Source organism: Salvelinus fontinalis, chromosome 36 (assembly GCF_029448725.1).
Source record: "Salvelinus fontinalis isolate EN_2023a chromosome 36, ASM2944872v1, whole genome shotgun sequence".
NCBI classification, from domain to species: Eukaryota; Metazoa; Chordata; class Actinopteri; order Salmoniformes; family Salmonidae; genus Salvelinus; species Salvelinus fontinalis.
This window is the reverse complement of record NC_074700.1, coordinates 10,564,469-10,583,275: the sequence shown is the minus strand read 5'-3', so window position 1 is coordinate 10,583,275 and position 18,807 is coordinate 10,564,469. Positions and strand designations below refer to the sequence as shown.

General features: G+C 41.5%; 1 protein-coding gene across 50 annotated transcripts in view; it reads right to left on the bottom strand.

The window, feature by feature from the left end:
• Nucleotides 1-18,807, bottom strand: part of LOC129835195 (receptor-type tyrosine-protein phosphatase delta-like) — a 678,254-nt gene that overhangs the window by 121,203 nt on the left and 538,244 nt on the right. For 26 of the 50 annotated variants that reach the window (XM_055900635.1, XM_055900637.1, XM_055900636.1 and 23 more), the window contains one exon: nt 3,677-3,825. In XM_055900635.1, the coding sequence (XP_055756610.1) occupies nt 3,677-3,825 (149 nt within the window). The remainder of the gene's footprint in view (nt 1-3,676; nt 3,826-18,807) is intronic. The other 24 variants (XM_055900640.1, XM_055900644.1, XM_055900646.1 and 21 more) reach the window with 1 other exon arrangement.

Genomic DNA, 18,807 nt, shown 5'->3' with positions numbered 1-18,807 from the left:
GACCAGAGGACATTTCTCCAAAAAGTACGATCTTTGTCCCCGTGTGCAGTCACAAACCGTAGTCTGGCTTTTTTATGGCGGATTTGGAGCAGTTGCTTCTTCCTTGCTGAGCGGCCTTTCAGTTTATGTCGATATAGGACTCGTTTTACTGTGGATATAGATAACTTTTGTACCCATTTCCTCCAGCATCTTCACAAGGGCTTTTGCTGTTGTTCTGGAATTGATTTGCACTTTTCGCACCAAAGTACGTTCATCTCTAGGAGACAGAACTCGTCTCCTTCCTGAGCAGTATGACAGCTGCGTGGTCCTATGGTGTTTATACTTGCATACTATTGTTTGTACAGATGAATGTGGTACCTTCAGGTGTTTGGAAATTGCTACCAAGTATGAACCAGACTTGTGGAGGTCTACAATTCTTTTTCTGAGGTCTTGGCTGATTTCTTTTGATTTTCCCATGATGTCAAGCAAAGAGGCACTGAGTTTGAAGGTAGGCCTTGAAATACATGCACAGGTACATCTTCAATTGACTCAAATTATGTCAATTAGCCTATCAGAAGCTTCTAATGCCATGACATAATTTTCTGGAATTTTCCAAGCTGTTTATAGGCACAGTAAACTTAGTGTATGTAAACTTCTGACCCACTGTAATTGTGATACAGTGAATTATAAATGAAATAATCTGTCTGTAAACAAGAGTTGGAAAAATTACTTGTGTCATGCACAAAGTAGATGTTCTAACCGACTTGCCAAAACTATAGTTTGGGGAGTGGTTGAAAAACAAGTTTTAATGACTCCAACCTAAGTGTATTTAAACTTCCGACTTCAACTGTAGATAATAATGTCATCATTGTGACTATTGATCAAAGTTTTGCATGGCTAGTTACGGCCTTAGACTGTTGTTTGTGCTTATGATTGACTATCCATTGGTATAGTTATTACCAGATCAGTTGTGTTCAGAGAGCCATTATTAGTTATATGCATCTTATTATTATCTAGGGATGTACTGGAAGATTAAATATAATATACACCACATGGCCAAAAGTAAGTATATGGACACTTGCTTCCATTCAGCCACATGAGCATTAGTGAGGTCGGGCACTGATGTTGAGCGATTAAGCCTGGCTAGCAGTCAGTTTTTCAAGTCATCCCAAAGGTGTTCAATGGAGTTGAGGTCAGGGCTCTGTGCAGGCCAGTAAAGTTCTTCCACACCGATCTCGACAAACCATTTCTGTATGGACCTCGCTTTGTGCACAGGGGCAATGTAATCAGGAAAACGTTTGCCACCAGAACCACAGAATCGTCTAGAATGTCATTGTATGCTGTAGCGTTAAGATTTCCCTTCACTGGAACTTAGGGGCCTACCCAATACATGAAAAACAGCCCATGATCATTATTCCTCCTCCACCAAACTTTACAGTTGGCACTATGCATTCGGGGGGTAGCATTCTCCTTGCATTCATCAAACTCAGATTGCTCTTTCATACTGCCAGATGGTAAAGCGTGATTCATCACCCCAGAGAACGCGTTTGCACTGCTCCAGAGTCCAAAGGCGGCGAGCTTTACACCACTCCAGCCGACGCTTGGCAATGCACATTGTGATCTTAGGCTTGTGTGCGGCTGCTCGGCTATGGAAACCCATTTCATGAAGCTCCTGATGGAAAGTTATTGTGCTGACGTTGCTTCCCGAGGCAGTGAGTGTTGCAACTGAGGACAGACAATTTCTACGCTCTACGCGCTTCAGCACTCGGCGGTCCCATTCTGTGAGCTTGTGTGGCCTAAAACTTCACGGCTGAGCCGTTGTTGCTCCTAGACGTTTCCACTTCACAATAACAGCACTTACAGTTGACCGGGCAGCTCTAGCAGGGCAGAAATTTGACTAACTGACTTGTTAGAAAGGTGAATCCTATGACGGTGCCATGTTGAAATTCATTGAGCTATTTAGTATGGGCCTGGTAATGTTTGTCTATGGAGATTGCATGGCGGTGTGCTCGATTTTGTACACCTGTCAGCAACGGGTGTGGTTGAAACAGCCTATTCTACTGATTTGAAGGGGTGTCCACATCCTTTTGGCCATGTAGTGTAAATTCAAAGATGGCTCACAGCTCTCTGACATCAACTTTGGATACAAAATATGAGCTGATCTTGTGTATCAATTATTGGGAAGATAATCAAAGAGGCCAACTAACTTTAAGAATGGGAAAGTATCCATTGGCCAGAACGAATCATTTGGACTTTTATGTCTGTTTTATATTGCATGTACATTTTGGTTCGCCCCACTCTTAAAGTTAACAAACTATTAAAAACATTGAAATATTTCAATGGGACAGAACAATAACAAACAATTAAATGTGGTTCGATAAATAGTGACGAACAATTGTTATCACCATGACGTGATAGCAGTACAAAAAGACATGACCAATTGTTTTGGACATACAACACATAAAATGTTCACAAACGGGTGTTTTGTAGCTTTTACAGCTATCGTTCCATGCTGTATACTCACTGTTTTTAGAAAGCCCTGTATCATAACTCATTTTTATGCATTTTTAGGTAGGTTTAAAAAAAAAGTTGACTGTTAAGAACCTCTGCTTCATATACAGACACACAAGCACAAACACACACGCAGAAAGGCCGGCCTCGACACTCACTGGTACAGAGCATATCTTTTCATGTGTTAGTTGAACAAAACACCTTGACGGTTCAGTGGCCAAGCGACAAGGGCACATTTGGGCAATCATTGCAAGAGCGCGTGATGATGGTAAGTAAAAGTGCTCCCTTTCCCATTTCAAACTCAAAGAGAAAGAAAATTGGGTTGAGAAAGTCTCAGTGTTTCTGTAAAGGGAAATGGGCTTTGTTAGGGATGAGGAGCCGGCCGCGTGAGTGAGTGGGGGAATAAAGGCGTGGCAAGCAAGCCTCGCAGCGGCGATGGGTGAGTTAGCGAGCTAGTGCATTAGCATTCAGTACGTGCAGCGGCACAAATGTGATGAACTCTGATAAGATTCGATTCCTGCCCGACCTGTGAGACGCCAAAGACTCTCCAAATCCAGATAACCCATTACTGCTGAGTAGTAGTATGGCAAGGAGAGAGGAAGGTGTTTGTTCATATCACACTATGATACACTCCGAAAGGGAATGACACAGAAATTTATAGAAATCTTATCAGTGTTCGTAGATGATGTGTTATTTGTCATGGCGATTAAAGAGAAGGACAAATCAAAGCTTGCAGCCAAACAAAACAGAGAGGGGGACATGCATTTAGATAAAGATGCCACGAAGCAAAAGACCTTTGAACTACAGAGATACACTTCTCCCTCGTTTTGCATAAGCAGCCAAATTCAGCATGATGTTAATATAGGTATCTGGGTCACACCATTTCTTCCCCCTTTTCTTTCTTTCACTCCCCATCATTCTTTCTGTATTTCTTTAATTACAAATATGTCCCAGATCACTGTGTACTTGCTCATTAAATCTCATGCATGTTAGATGGCTGGGCCAGCATGATTATGAAAGCCTGCTCATGCGTGGTGGCAAAGGCGGGCGTGTGATTTGGGAGATCGGGGGGATGGATTATGTGTTAGAAGTTTGGAGAGGGACGGGAGGGGGGGATAGGGGTACCAAAAGCACTGTTGAGCATTCCCGTTTTGTCGAGCATTTTACATCAGAACAATAGACCTAATACCTCAAATCTCTGGTTGCTGACTTTCTTCCCCTTCTTGTTCCAAACTATCTTGGGGCGTGGGTCTCCCGTTGCTTGGCAGATGAATGATGCCACGCCTCCTTGCACGCCCGTTTGGTCATTGGGGGTTCTCAAAAACTTTGGTGGTGCTGGAGAGAGAGGGAGGGAGAGAAAGAGTGAGGACATAAATAGTTATCGAAGGTGCTAAGCGTTGCAGAGAGAAAGCGATTTATCTTCCTTATGAACGCGCCAAGACCAGAAAGTCACAAAGTTGCAGATTTCAGCACTTGCATGTTATCGCTAAGAGGATTGTCTTTGGAGGTCAAGCCAGACTCCGTTTGGAGACTGCATTGCCTTCTCAATGTGAGTGGAAACATAAGATCTGATACTTGTAAAATGATGCAATCAAGAGAAGTAGGAATACATACAGCACCAGTCAAAAGATGGACACACCTACTCATTCAAGGGTTTTTCTAACTTTTTTACTGTTTTCTACATTGTTGAATAATAATGAAGACATCAAGACTATGAAATAACACAAATGGAATCATGTTGTAACCAAAAAAGTGTTATAGAAATTAAAATATATGTTATATTTGAGATTCTTGAAAGTAGCCACCCTTTGCCTTGATGACAGCTTTGCACACTCTTGGCATTCTCTCAACCAGCTTCATGAGGTAGTCACCTGGAATACTTTTCAATGAACAGGTGTTAAAAGTAAATTTGTGGAATTTCTTTCCTTCTTAAATGTGTTTGAGCCAATCCGTTTTGCTATGACATGGTATGGGTGTTATACAGAAGACAGCCCTATTTGGTAAAAGACCAAGTCCATATTATGGCAGGTGTTGTAAATAAAGTCATCAATTTAGAGTACAATACCGTATAGGCACTAAATGTTAGAACCACCTTTGGAAGCGATTATAGCTGTGAAGCCTTCTGGTTAAGTCTCTAAGAGCATTCCACACCTGGACTGTGCAACATTTGCTCATTATTCTTTTCAAAATTCTTCAAGCTCTGTCAAATTAGTTGTTGATCATTGCTAGACAACTGTTTTCAGGTCTTGCCATAGATTTCCAAGCAGATTTAAGTCAAAAGTGTAACTCAGCCCGTGAGGAACATTCACTATCTTCTTGGTAAGCAACTCCAGTGTAGATTTTGCCTTGCGTTTTAGGTTATTATCCCACTGAAAGGTGAATTAATCTCCCAGTGTCTGGTGGAAAACATACTGAACCAGGTTTTCCTCTAGGATTTGGCCGGTGCTTAGCTCCATTTGAAAAACTCCCCAGTCCTTAACGATTACAAGCATACCCATAAAATGATGCAGCCACCACTATGCTTGAAAATATGGAGAGTGGTACTCAGTAATGTCTTGTATTGGATTTTCCCCAAACATAAAATGTTATATTCAGGACAAAAAGTTAATTGCTTTGCCACATTCTTTGCAGTATTACTTTAGTGCCTTGTTGCAAATAGGATGCACGTTCTGTACAGGCTTCCTTCTTTCACTTTGTCCATTAGGTTAGTATTGTGGAGTAACTACAATGTTGTTGATCCATCCTCAGATTTCTCCTGTCACATGCATTAAACTATGTAACTTTTTAAAGTTACATAAAGTTTTGAAAGTCACCATTGACCTCATGGTGAAATCCCTGAGCGATTTCCTTCCTCTCTGGCAACTGAGTTAGGAAGGACGCCTGTATCTTTGTAGTGACTGGGTGTATTGATACATCATCCAAAGTGTCAATAATAACTTTGTCATGCTCAAAGGGATATTCAATGTTTGTTTCTAAAAAAAAGTTCACAGGGTAAGCCCTTTCAGCAGGACAATAACGTATAACGCAAAGCCAAATCTACACTTGAGTTTCTTACCAAGAAGACAGTGAATGTTCCTGAGTGGCCGAGTTACAGTTTTGGCTTAAATCTGCTTGAAAATCTATGGCAAGACCTGAAAATAGTTGTCCACTTTGACATTACAGAGTATTCTGTGTATATCTTCGACAAAATATGACAATTAAAACCATTTTAACCCCACTTTGTAACACAAAAAAATGTGGGAAAAGTATGTCTACTGTATGTCTACCTGACACATGTTGGATGACATGTCTGCTGAATGACACATATATACATTTTTTTTATTACATTTATTTTTATTTATATTTCATTACATTTTTGCATACAGAGACAAGGATATCCCTACCGGCCAAACCCTCCCTAACGCATGCCAATTGTGCATCGCCCCACGGACCTCCCGGTTGCGGCCGGCTGCGACAGAGCCTGCGAACCCAGAGACTCTGGTGGCGCAGCTAGCACTGCGATGCAGTGCCCTAGACCACTGCTCCACCCAGGAGGCCAACAATATATCCATTGTTTAGCTGGAATGGAATGTTCGTCTCCAGTATATTTCACTGTGATATGTGGTTGTTTCACCTAGCTATCTTAAGATGAATGCACGTACTGTGAGTCATTATTATTATCATATATATATATATATATATATATATATATATATATATATATCACAAATGTATCATTTGTAGTTCTTTATTAAAATGTAGTTTTGTTACATTTGACTGTGTAAAACCTAGCAGTACTACATTTAGCAAAAAAACAGTATTATTTGTCTCTGAAATGAAACCATCAAGTGATAGATTTTAAACAAATACATGTCTATCATTGACCAACCCCATGCCTATTAGATAGTGAAAAATCACACCAATCGTTTTCATAATTTCTTTAAAAAAGAAAAGCTAATTTACCAATATTTCTGAAAATTGATATCTAGTGTTTTGGAATGAAACTCTTCAAATAAATGTTTAAAGGTACTTTACGTTTGTTATTGGGGATAAGATTGGATAACAAGTTATTTATTTGTTGTCACATTACTTTGCTGATGCTTCCTATAGTTGCACAATATTAGTAGTGAATCATGCCATTTAGCAATCATTGGCAAGAGAAACAGTTGCAAAGTTGGCTAAGCTACCAGCCGGATGAATCTACATAAGTTTAGCCCACCCTACAAAATGGCACAGTAACTATTTTCCTATCCTGTTGTGTATGAACATGAGTTACTAGTATCCTCAACGTTAGTGACACAAAAGGTCACTGTGAGACAATCTGGTCATATTAAATATATATATAATTCAACGCTCCTACCCACATCCATCTAGGCAAGCTGTTTCATATCACACAGTGCATAATCTGTATGTACTGTTTTATGGGACATACATCTCGTGGCCCCTTGACCCCCATTTTGTCTCTAATGACCGAGGCCAACTTTTTCCAAACATTACAGAGAAACAGAAGGCAGGCGATGATTGATGCTCAACATGGGTCTTTGCAGCTGGCATGCTAACGTTAACACTGAAATTGGACTGAGCTCGCCTCCCTAAAGAGAAGAGAAGCTCTAACCAGCTCTGCCACCCCTCCCCCCAACTCAGAATGTTGCAGAATAGGTGTGGCCAAACATCCTTCTGGATAGCTATTGGCTATGCAAGTTGAGCTAATCAAGGTACTAATGAGCATTTAGTGGTAGAAACAGGTATACTAGAACAATGTTGGAACAAAAGGCTGTACAGACAGTAGACTGTCCAGGAGGAGGGCTGGAGGAAGATTTTATAACCCTTGTTATAGAATAAAACAACTTTTGAATAACTATCATAACAGCCATGACCACACAGACTTGTCTAACAGTGTGTGGAGAACATATCGCTATCTCACATTTTTTTTATCCCTGGAAAACCACCCACTTGGCATTGGGGCTTGTATCCCGTGTAAATGAGAACCGTTCTTGATAAGAGCTCTGGCAAGGATCTGATTGGCCATGCGAAGGTTTTCTAAGCCCTAATTGGTGCTCGCAATTCAGCACAACTAGTCAAGTGTAAAGGCAATAAGGGACAGAAATGTAAAACATGCAGGGGAGGAGTGTGAGATGGGAACAGCGTTTTCTTTGTCCGACCATGGCATGTGTGGACAGCCATGAGAAATTGACAGTTGATGGAATTTCACACTATATATATTGTTCGTTTTACATGTCCATTGTCACAAGAGTCAGAGAAGTGTAGTTTTAAGAACTGTAAATACCTACTTTTTAAACTTTGCTCATGATCAGCACCTCGTACCCACATTATCTGGGGATATTGTTTGATTAAACATCTCATTCCACAAAATGAATCGGTTGATTTATTGTTGATCTGTCCAAGGAAACTCCTATTTTACAAGGAATACATGTATTGCACATGTACAAGCATGGCCCAATGGACACACAACACATTAGGGTTGGGAATTGCCAGGGACCTCACAGTACGATATTGTTACAATACTTAGGATACAATTTGTATTGCGATTCTCCTGATTCAATATGTATTGTGATTTGATACTGTGATATTATTGCAATTTGATGTTCCAAAAATATGTCTCACTACATGTCTGCTGCAGAGAGAAGAGAGAGCATGAGGAAATTCAAAGATTTGTTTTGATCAGTCATGGAAATAAAAGTGCTGAAAACATATTGGCTCACTATTTAAAAAGAAGATGGAGAACTAAGCTATAGGATGAAAAATATCAGAGTTTGGCGCATGTATAGCCGACTAGCGCTAGCTAACACTACAAAAATCTAACAAAAATACAAATATATTTTTTACAAAGTATCGATATGACATCGTCCAAAATAATAAAGCGATATGTAACTGTATCGATTTTTCCCCCATCATTACAACACATGAAAGAGATTGCACCATAAAGAAGAAGTAATCGCTCTCAGAAGTGGAGGTGATATCCTAAGAGGATTAAAATGATAACATCATTATCATCATGATCATTGTTATGACCATTACACATCTTCATTTTTCATCTGTCCTCTTTTATGTAAAAATGCAATGTTAGGGTTTCAATAGCTTAAGTTCGCCAGTCAGCTGCTGAGACAATAGGATAGGCCACATAGGCAGGCGTGAGACATACCACCTCAGCCTGAGACGAGATGGAATATGAGGTATGACTCCATCTGTCCCTGTGCCGAACAACCGTTTTCCTTTTATTTGATCACTTCAGTGGGTCATTAGGGGCCACACAGCTGCAATAATACCAGGAGCGGCTGAATCACCTCTGCTGTGTGTGTGTGTGTGTGTGTGTGTGTGTGTGTGTGTGTGTGTGTGTGTGTGTGTGTGTGTGTGTGTGTGTGTGTGTGTGTGTGTGTGTGTGTGTGTGTGTGTGTGTGTGTGTGTGTGTGTGTGTGTGTGTGTGTGTGTGAGAGAGAGAGAGAGAGAGAGAGAGAGAGAGAGAGAGATCGTCAGCAGTACTGAAACTGAACAAATGAACCTGAAGGGTTTATAGAGAAGTGACATGAGACATGTTGCCTGCAATGAAAAGGGCACAACAACAACAGGGTGGCAGATGGCTCTCCATTGTCAAAGGCGACTAGGAAATCACCAAACACACACACACACACACACACACACACACACACACACACACACACACACACACACACACACACACACACACACACACACACACACACACACACACACACACACACACACACACACACACAGGTGTGCTGCCGGGTCTACAGCGCACAATTTGTAAGTGACAAAAAAAGATGGCGTAATATCTGCGTTGTACAGTATCTTATTGTCTGCTGGGCTGGGGAGTGGTTGCATCGTGGCGTCTGGCTGAACAGGGCTGGATGGGTAATTGATATGCTGTTGGGCTGTTTGCTCCGGGGGCCATCTATTATGGCTCAACGCCTCTCCCTGCGTGGGCTGTGATGGACTATGATGACACGAATGGGGATTCGCAATGGAAGTGAGAGGGAGGGGAAAAGTCATCTCACAATGGGGAATGATTGAGGCGTGACATGGAAGAAATGGTGTTTTCACAGACAAGGGCGCCAGATATCATGATCAAACCCCTATTCAAGTCTGGCTGTGACGCACAACTGCTTTTTGTGGGGATTTGTTGACGGGGATATGTTGACGCAGATATTGAGGAAGATCACCACAGATCTAGGATCATATTACCCTAACCTTTACCATTGGGGAGTAAGGGGGGAGCAGAACATACAGATACAGTGTCTTCTAACTACTCCTGTCACTTTTTAAACATGTTACGATCTGTTGTTATGCTCATTGAACGAAAAGGGAGATCACAGGAGAGAGGCAGACGTTGATGCGGGAGTGCCTCTGCTACTGGCTATTGTCAAAATGTACATTTAAATGTAGAGGGGGCACGATAGAAACCAAAGGGATAACTGTGCAATACGTAGAGACTGCACTGCATCTTAGTTTAGAAAGTATCAGCCAAGACGAGGGTGACATCAAATAGTGTGCTGAAATAAAATCTGTTACTAAAGCCATTTGGGTGTCTAAAAAAAATCCCTACTTAAGAGCTTATGGCCAATGGGTACAACAAGGGGAAAACATTGCTTTAGAGTTAAAAACAAAAACAAATATGGTGCTTGTCGATCTATGGTCAGAATATTATAGGAGGGGATGATGGCAACAAAAACCGAACAATCTCACACCTCGCTATCCCCGGTCGTCACTTTAGAAAGATGCCTCGGTAGCTTCTTCGCTGGGTTCCCCTTAAATCAACCTAAATTATTGAGGCTAGCTCTGCTAATCCGCTGCTAAGCTGTCGCCCACAAACAAATGAAAAGTGTAAAGCCCGGTGCAAGCTAAAACATTAGTGGCGTTGTGCCCATGCTACCGCCATTCCACTCTGCCGCGGGCCATTATATAACCTTGTCCGTATTCACTAAGTTGAATGAAAAAAAAGCCAAGCTTCAAAGCATCCCCCTGCTCCCTTTTTCAATTTAACCAGGGTAGACACAGTATTAATAATTTGGCGACTGAAAAGCCTGTACCGCTCTTAAGAACACTGTGTCCGCGGGTCTGTGTAGCAGAGAGACTCACGACTGGCAGTGGGTTTTTAATGCTGGATCTTAAAAGGGGGGCTTGAATACTTTTTAACAGAGCAGGTGATCTATGGCAGGATCTTCACCACCTCCTCTGTAGCCTTTTTGCAAGCTGTATTCCCCGTACTGCTAAATGTGATGTTTTTTATGTCATTGCCTTAATGTCTAAAAGGGGGCAGACAAATAAAACATTGCGGGTAGTAAAGGTTTTATTCTAATCTATACAGGTTTCATAATTTTCTATACAGGTTAACATAATTTGGTCACATCCATTTTAAAAACCACTTCTCCCCCACCTAGTTCACATGAAGTAATAGTCTGATCCGCCAATGAGGTCATAGCGGGATCAAAAGTTGGGATGATGTGGAGCATTATGGGAGATTAACCCAAAATATGGCCGACGTTGTTGTAGTGGCAGCTGCTGCACAGAGTTTCTTTTTTTACTGTGGCTAGCTACGAAATCAAACGTTGCTTTCTCAAAGTTTATTAGCTCAACGAAGACCCCGGTATGTGTGTGAAAGTGCTTTGAGAGGAATTGGCAAGAAGTCCCCATTCTTTTGCTTTATTATTGTATTAGGGCTGTGTGATTTAGGACTGCCTTTTAACTATTCTTTCTATAGAAATTGCAGAGGCGGCATGCATCAGGGCAAATGCGCTTTAGAGCACCAATTACAGAATAAGGCTGCCATTTTGGCAAAACTATAGGAATCATTCGGAGGTCAGTCTGGTTTTAAACTGATTTGATTTGGAAGAAAGTATATCAGTTCATAACTTTGTGACCAAATGGATTTTCAAAGCTTCGTGGAAAGGAAGAAATTATTATATTTTTTGCCAAATTCTCCTCAGGGAGTGCTTCTGTTTTTTTTGGGGGGGGGGGGGGTTGTGCTAACAGTCTCCATTCATTGCCCGTTTGTTTGAAATTGGCTTAGCGTCCAGACAAACATAGCCTTGAGACATTCTCTTCAAAATGATCTGAAAGTGGAGCTTCAACTCCACTCGTAATGGCAAAGCTATTGAGCCTTCACCACAGGTAGTGTTCTAACTGCACAGACCATTTAAGAGTATGAATAAGAGGTCAAGAAGGGTGCATTAATAAACCCAAATTTCTGTTCAGACCTCTTTTCCACACTAGACCCCCGGTTCAGGACCACTCCATTTCAACAATTATACTGAGTTACATATTCAATTTAATTTGCGTGAAAGGGCCCATTTCTGTGTTAGAATTTTGCACTTGGTGAAAGTGAAAGTGAGGGGGTGAGGAAAGGAAAAGGCTATAATCAATGTTCCCTCTAAATTTCAGGTCTACTGAGTGCAAACCTGAACGTTGTGAAACTTCTGTGCAATTTCCGGCGCACATTTACTGTGAACACTGTACACGCTTTAAGTTAGTTTTAACAGTGGTCAAGTAGGCTACTGGGGCTATTTGATCATAATGTAGGCCTACCAGAGTGGCCTACTATCAAAAACAATGGAGAAAATGCATCCCTTATCATTTTAACATGGAAATAGCTATCGTTCAGCCTACAGCAGCAGCCAATGTATGGTGTTCAATGTAGGCCTAGATTCCATGAGGTCCGAGGTGACTGAAAATGTTGTCGTGTTGTTTGATGCAAGAAACCACTTAACAAAATAAAATGCATTATTATTCCCATACCATTACTACTGAGAATCAGGCAAATGATGCTACCCTCTGCCTATTGTCTACTTAGCTAATTCAAGCCTGTCTCAAAATGCCCCTTTAAGACAAAAAAAATGCACACGTTTTGTGCTCTTGTAGGAAGCAATCACTCCCTCATTGCTGACTACAAATTATCAATAACGGTCCTAATAACTCACTAACTAGCAAAGGATATGAACACATGTACAAATGTGCACATGTTGCTACATGTAGCTCTCGCTTTGATCTCAAAACAAGAGCATGACCGCTCATGCTGTAAAAACAGCCCAGTTCAAAGTGAATGCCAGAGATCCATATATGGCAATGGTCTATTTGCATATAGGCCTACTGACGCTCTGATTGGTTATGGTGCACTAGTCTGTGTAGAGTACGGGCCTGGGTCTTGCCAGTCGATGCAATAGAATCCTACTCAGATGTGTTTTGCCTACAACAAAATCTCATGCATAGTTAGTTTTGCAGTCTTTCATAGTTCGATTTGTTTCAGTATGTTGCATTGAAAGTGGCTAATATTGGGTTGATTCGAACACAATTCCCACAGGAAAGGGAAACATTGGTAGTGTTAACTAACAGGGAAAACTCTAGAAAGTTGAGTGTAGTTCAATCTCGTGATTCTCTGCACAGGCTGATATTTCTTATGTGCGGCAGTCCCAGGGAAGCTGCGTGCAGCTTAGAGGGAACATTGGCTATAAATAATCCTAACAATTTGTGTGGCAGTCTGACAAATACCCGCTTCGTTTGGACATATGAGGGAAGAAAGGGAACGTTTAAAGACGCCATTAACCTCGTTTGATGTCTTTAAGACACGCCGTATCAGTTCAGAAATATTGATGACTGATCGTAGTTTTGCCCAGTCGAACAAAAACGGATTGGCCAGGAAGAAAGAGGAGGGAAGTGGTGTAATGGCGGGAAGAGGTTGGTGGTGTTTGAACATGGCAGGAAGGCTAGCAATTTGGACAAATCCCTTTTTCTTACTGCTAAGGAACTGATTAAAGCATCAGAGATAATGCATCTTGTATATTAGGTCATCAAAAGGAACAGGAGTTAATCCTGACCACGTGAACAGACTGGGAACAAACTCTGGGCCCAAGTTAGATGCAAGACATTTTCTTGGTCGGGTCATTTGGTCAGGAAAATCCCTGATATAAATGTCCAAAGAGCAATATGCAGGCAAGAGAGACTACTATAGATGTGCAAAGTCATGTAAGTGAGTGTGCATCTGCAGGAGCTCTAGCTTCTCTCTGCATTGTTTATGATGAAAACGATGGTCCTATTTTATAAATCCCTTTCCTAGAAAAAAGAGGGGGCAGCTAACACACACACACAAAGTTCGACAAAGGAGGAAAACATTTACATAAAGGCTCACACACGCACCGAATGTGGATCTAGCGTTTTGTATGCCAATCGTTCTGACTGCCGACATTTTTTATGCAATTCTACATGTAAAATCGGTGCACACTCAATTTCCAAATTACGTTCAGAGGTGCTAAGTATTCTCTACCATCAAACGCCCAAAACACAACACACATGGCATTCCTAACTGTTAAGTATTTTTTGAGCAACACAAAACAGCTTTACATTTGCACATTAGTGATGAAACAAACAGCCTTTTCGTTGCTGATGGAGAAACAACATTGTGCGCTCACAAAGGGCCAGGCGAGAGGGAGGAAGCAAGGCTTAATTAGAAACGCTCACTGATTTGCATTGCATGCTCATCGGTTATCTCGCCTAAAATGGAACTGAAATTCTTATTGCAATTAGTGATTACTTGAAAAGGGATATTACCCCGAATGACGGTTAACTACTGGATCCGGGAATAGTGCATGTATTCACTGTGGATGTTTAGTAGAGTACTGTTGAGGAGGCCGCTCTTCCGTCAATACTTTGCGTCCTTGTCACACATGAGGAAGTTAATAATACGAGACCCGCAACTGCTTATGTGCTCTCAAATATAGCACAGAAATACAACACGTGAAATTAGTTCAGTAACAAATGCAAGGGGACAACATAATAACATTATAAGAAATACAATAACTGTATTATATTTTCGGAGTTGATAGGTTAAATAGGTTAAGTCCAAATCATATGACACGACCCAAACATGAACCACCAGCACTCATCCCAACCCCTTCAACCCCATACACATTCAATAGGACTTTTCTTAGCCATAGACAGGCTGCATTACTCATGCTCTGTAGGACTGCTATGTGAGGTCTGAGTTCTGGGGCTCTAGGGGCACTCTGTACAAAAGAGACAACCGCTTCAGCGAAAGAGTAGATAATAGCCTCGCGTCTTCCGTTCGGCAGTACTTTCCACTACAGTACTCTGTCCTACATGCCTCCCCTGGATACTCCACACACAGAACTAAACAAACACAAACCCATTTTTATACTTTCCCAAGTAGCAGGTGGAGAGGAGGTGTGAGGATATTCTAGCATGTGGGAGAGAGAGGGAGGAAGAGCACTGTGGAATGGGAGGAAAGAGGAGTGCGGATGGCATGAAAAAGTCCGACTTTAAAACCTTCCAGAAGGAAGAGGGGAAAAAAGAGTGTCCCTGGAAGCGTTCATTAAGCAAATGTGACTATCTACGTAATGACACCGTACCACTTAGTAAGCTCTATGATTACAGCAATGTGTCTCCAGGCTACAGTGGTCAATGTAGAAAAACCAACCCCCATAAATGATCTTAAAACCAGAAGGAATAAGTTATGTTTGTCAAATAAGCCAAATAGGAATTAATACACATTATAGTTTCCTATGCCTTAGTCTTTGAAGGATAAAGACAAAGCTCCAAGTTCTATTATGTATTCCAATGCCCACTTATTGAACTGAATCTATAATAGTTATTGTGCTCCACAGCTTATTCCTCAGAGTTTCTTAGCACGTTTGAAATACGGGATAAAAAAGTGTCCTGTGGAAAGAGTCAGCAGCGCAAACCATCCTATGGATAGTCTACCCACTAAGACACACGCACACACACACACACCAACCGCTGCCTTCCGCCACCGTCTCACGGTTAAATGTCCAATGAAGCTGTTTTTATCTCAATATCAAATAATTTCTGGGTAACAATTCAGTACCTTACTATGATTGTTTTTAATTCAAATTGGGGAAAAAATAAACAAAAATAGCTTTTTTCCAAAGAGCAAGGATTGTCTGGAAGTGGTCTGAGTGGGGAGGGGAAAACTGAAAACTAGCTGTTATCGGCAGAGAGGTTTAGACGTCTTTCTTATTGGTCTATTAACTAATTTACCGCCTGGTGATTTCACCAGGCAGGCCAAAACAGGCGGTCTTTTACAGTATTAGTCCAACCTCATAGTGTGGAAATACTGTATATATAAAACCAGGAAAATCACGTTTTTGACTGCACTGGATCTTTAATAAAAACGCCACACTCAAACAGATGGATTTGCTCAAATGGCCCCTGGCGCTCAGAGGAACCGGATCGCCGGCTCGGTGGCAACAGCACACATGAAAATAAACCTTGCTTTGCGGTGAAAACCAAACAGAAGGAGGCGTATACATATTGAATTGCGCCAGTGACGGCATGAGGCCATCAGTAGTGAAAAGAGGTTGAAGGGGGAAACATTAGTCTTGAAACATCGAAACATCTACTCTTGACTTGTTGAATGGAGAAGCAGCAAAATAACACGGAAAATACATCGCTTCAGTCAAAGACTTGAATCTACCAATTAATACATTATTCATTCATTTGTGTATGAAAAGCGAACTTGCGGGCTGGTTGGGTGACAAATAAGGGGTTCGGAAGATTGGTTGGCCAAGAACTATGACATTTGACTTTGTTTGCTTGTATTTCCCGATTTGTGGAAATAGTAGTGTGCAAAGATAAGTCATTCTAATTGTGCAGCAGGCTTTCTCTGCTCGGTAGTCGGGGCAGTGTATTTGTGAAAGTTAATTATCTGATAGGATAGGCAGTGGCAGCCACGCTAACACAAAAATGCATTCGTTCATTCTGTTATCCACTATTTCATTAAGTGGCAGCAAAACTACAAATGGCCAATGGTTATCACGCGAGGGCAGTGAGGTTTTGAAAAGAAATGACGAAACGATAACACATACTTTAGTCATGCCAGTGTAAAGGCATTGTAAGAATGCACTGTATAGTTAAAACTAAAATTACCATACCCTATAGAAATGTGTTTCAAATGCATTTGTGCTTAATTCTAACCATAGGGAAACATTATGATGACATCAGATATACACTGGATGTACAAAACATTATGAATACCTTCCTAATATTGAGTTGCACCCCCTTTTGCCCTCAGAACAGCCTCAATTCGCCGGGGCATGGACTACAAGGTTTTGAAAGCGTTCCACAGGGATGCTGGCCCATGTTGACTCCAATGCTTCCTGCAGTTGTGTCAAGTTAGCTGAATGTCCTATGGGTGGTGGACACACTCAAACCGGTGAGGATGGTAGCTACTACCATACCCCGTTCAAAGGGTTCTTTTGTCTTGCTCGTTCCCCCTCTGAATGGCACACATACACAATCCATGTCTCAAGGCTCTTTAATCTGTCTCCTCCCCTTCATCTACACTGATTGAAGTGGATTTAACAGGTGACATCAATAAGGGATCATAGCTTTCACCTGGATTCACCTGGTCAGTCTATGTCATGGAAAGAACAGGTGTTCCTAATGTTTTGTACACTCTTTGTATATCATTTTTCCAATATGACACAGAGCGGGGAAAAGTAATATGCTAGTAGCATTGTAATCAATGCTCTGATTACAATCCATATAACCAAAAGCTTTCACGTAATTGTCTTTTCCCTCAGCCGCAGAGCAGAAAAGCCTGACTCATATTTGCTTCCATAGGATCACAAATGGATTATGTCAAGAATCATTCCTGGGGATTTGCCATTGTGTACATAAACAGACAAACATTTTATGGCCAACTGGTGCCAAGCCATTTCCAATGGATTCCAGTTGTCAAGCTATGACAAATGACACATTCCATAAACACTGTATTTTCTCAGACTTTCGCAGAAGACTAGCACATACCGTACTGAGCTGCGTATTAGCCATCTCTGACCACATCTCTAGAGGGTAGACAAGGGAACTATATTAGTTGTCACAGAACTTCTGCAACGGGGAAAAACAGAACTGGATGTGGGACGCTGTCATAGAACCCACACTACTCCCAAACCCTCGCCTTAACCTAACCTTGATACTACTACGAATGAGTAATCCATTACCATACTTTCCACCTAAATGTCAACATTGGGAACAGAAAAATCCATCAACTTTGTTCAAGCTACAGCCTACAGGTCTACTTCAAGTGATCTTGAAGTCATCTCAGTCTGCCCAAAAGCTTCAGTGACAACCCAACCAGTGGCACTACGGCTCAGTTCCTCACTTCCCCCTAGGAGGCCCTATCCATGGCACTCTCTGTCACCAACCCACCAGTGTTTCTGGCTCAGTCCAACTCCGATGGGTGCCATGTGGGAGAAAACAAACCCCCACCGCCAACGGCCACTCCGAGACCAAAGTGACCTTTTACAGCCCATTAATAATGGTGGTAGTAGAAGGCATTGAAAGAAAGAGAAAGAAAAAATGTCCTTGTTGCTGTTTCAAACCGTTTATTTTTCTCCCCACAGCAGAACACCTTCATAACGGCCTAACACATGACAGAGAAATAACAGGGGTAAGTAGCTTGTGGCCATCCCATGTGGGTTCCATTAGGGAAACATGTTCCTCTGGATCCCCCGACCACCAAATCAGAAAGGAAACCAGCCACAGGGGAGGGCCTCCCTAAAATCACTGTTTGGATGAACCTTGAAATTGGTGTCAGAAGTGGGATCCCCTTTGCAGAGGGTCAGCATGAATTTGAGCCTCTCCCAACAAGAGCAGTCACACGTGCTGAGATGCGTACAAATGCGTCAAACAACATGGCACTTTTGTCGTGTGCTTTGTGGAGAATGAAGATGAAATTAAGATAGATAAACTGACATAGAGTGTGCAAAGCTGTCATTAAGGTAAAGGGTGGCTACTTTGACGTATCTCAAATCTCAAATATAACACTTTTTTGGTTACTACATGATTCCATTTGTGTTATTTCATAGTTTTGATGTTTTCACTATTATTCTACAATGTAGAAAATAGTACAAATAAAGAAAAACACTGGAATGAGTAGGTGTGTCCAAACTTTTGACTGGTACTGTATGTCTTGCAGGGATTCATGATAATGTATGATGCCCAGTGCAGATATTCACAACATGCCAACTCTGACCGCTATGGAAAATCAAATATGAATGAAAATGTACTCCGTATGCTACCTTCGCACAAAGCTAAGGACAGCTTCAAGGAGGCCCTAACAAGAAGACGGATGAATCCTCAGGCAATAGGTCCTGTTATCTTTATCCTTCATCAGTAGAGACATTGACCTTTAATGACTGTAAATTAAAAAAAGAAGCACACGAATACACTATGAATACACTTCATTTGTGCAGGAAATTGTCCAGGTTCTTAACTTCCTTTGATTTAAAAAACACTCAACCCCAAACGAGAAGGTCAACGGTTTGG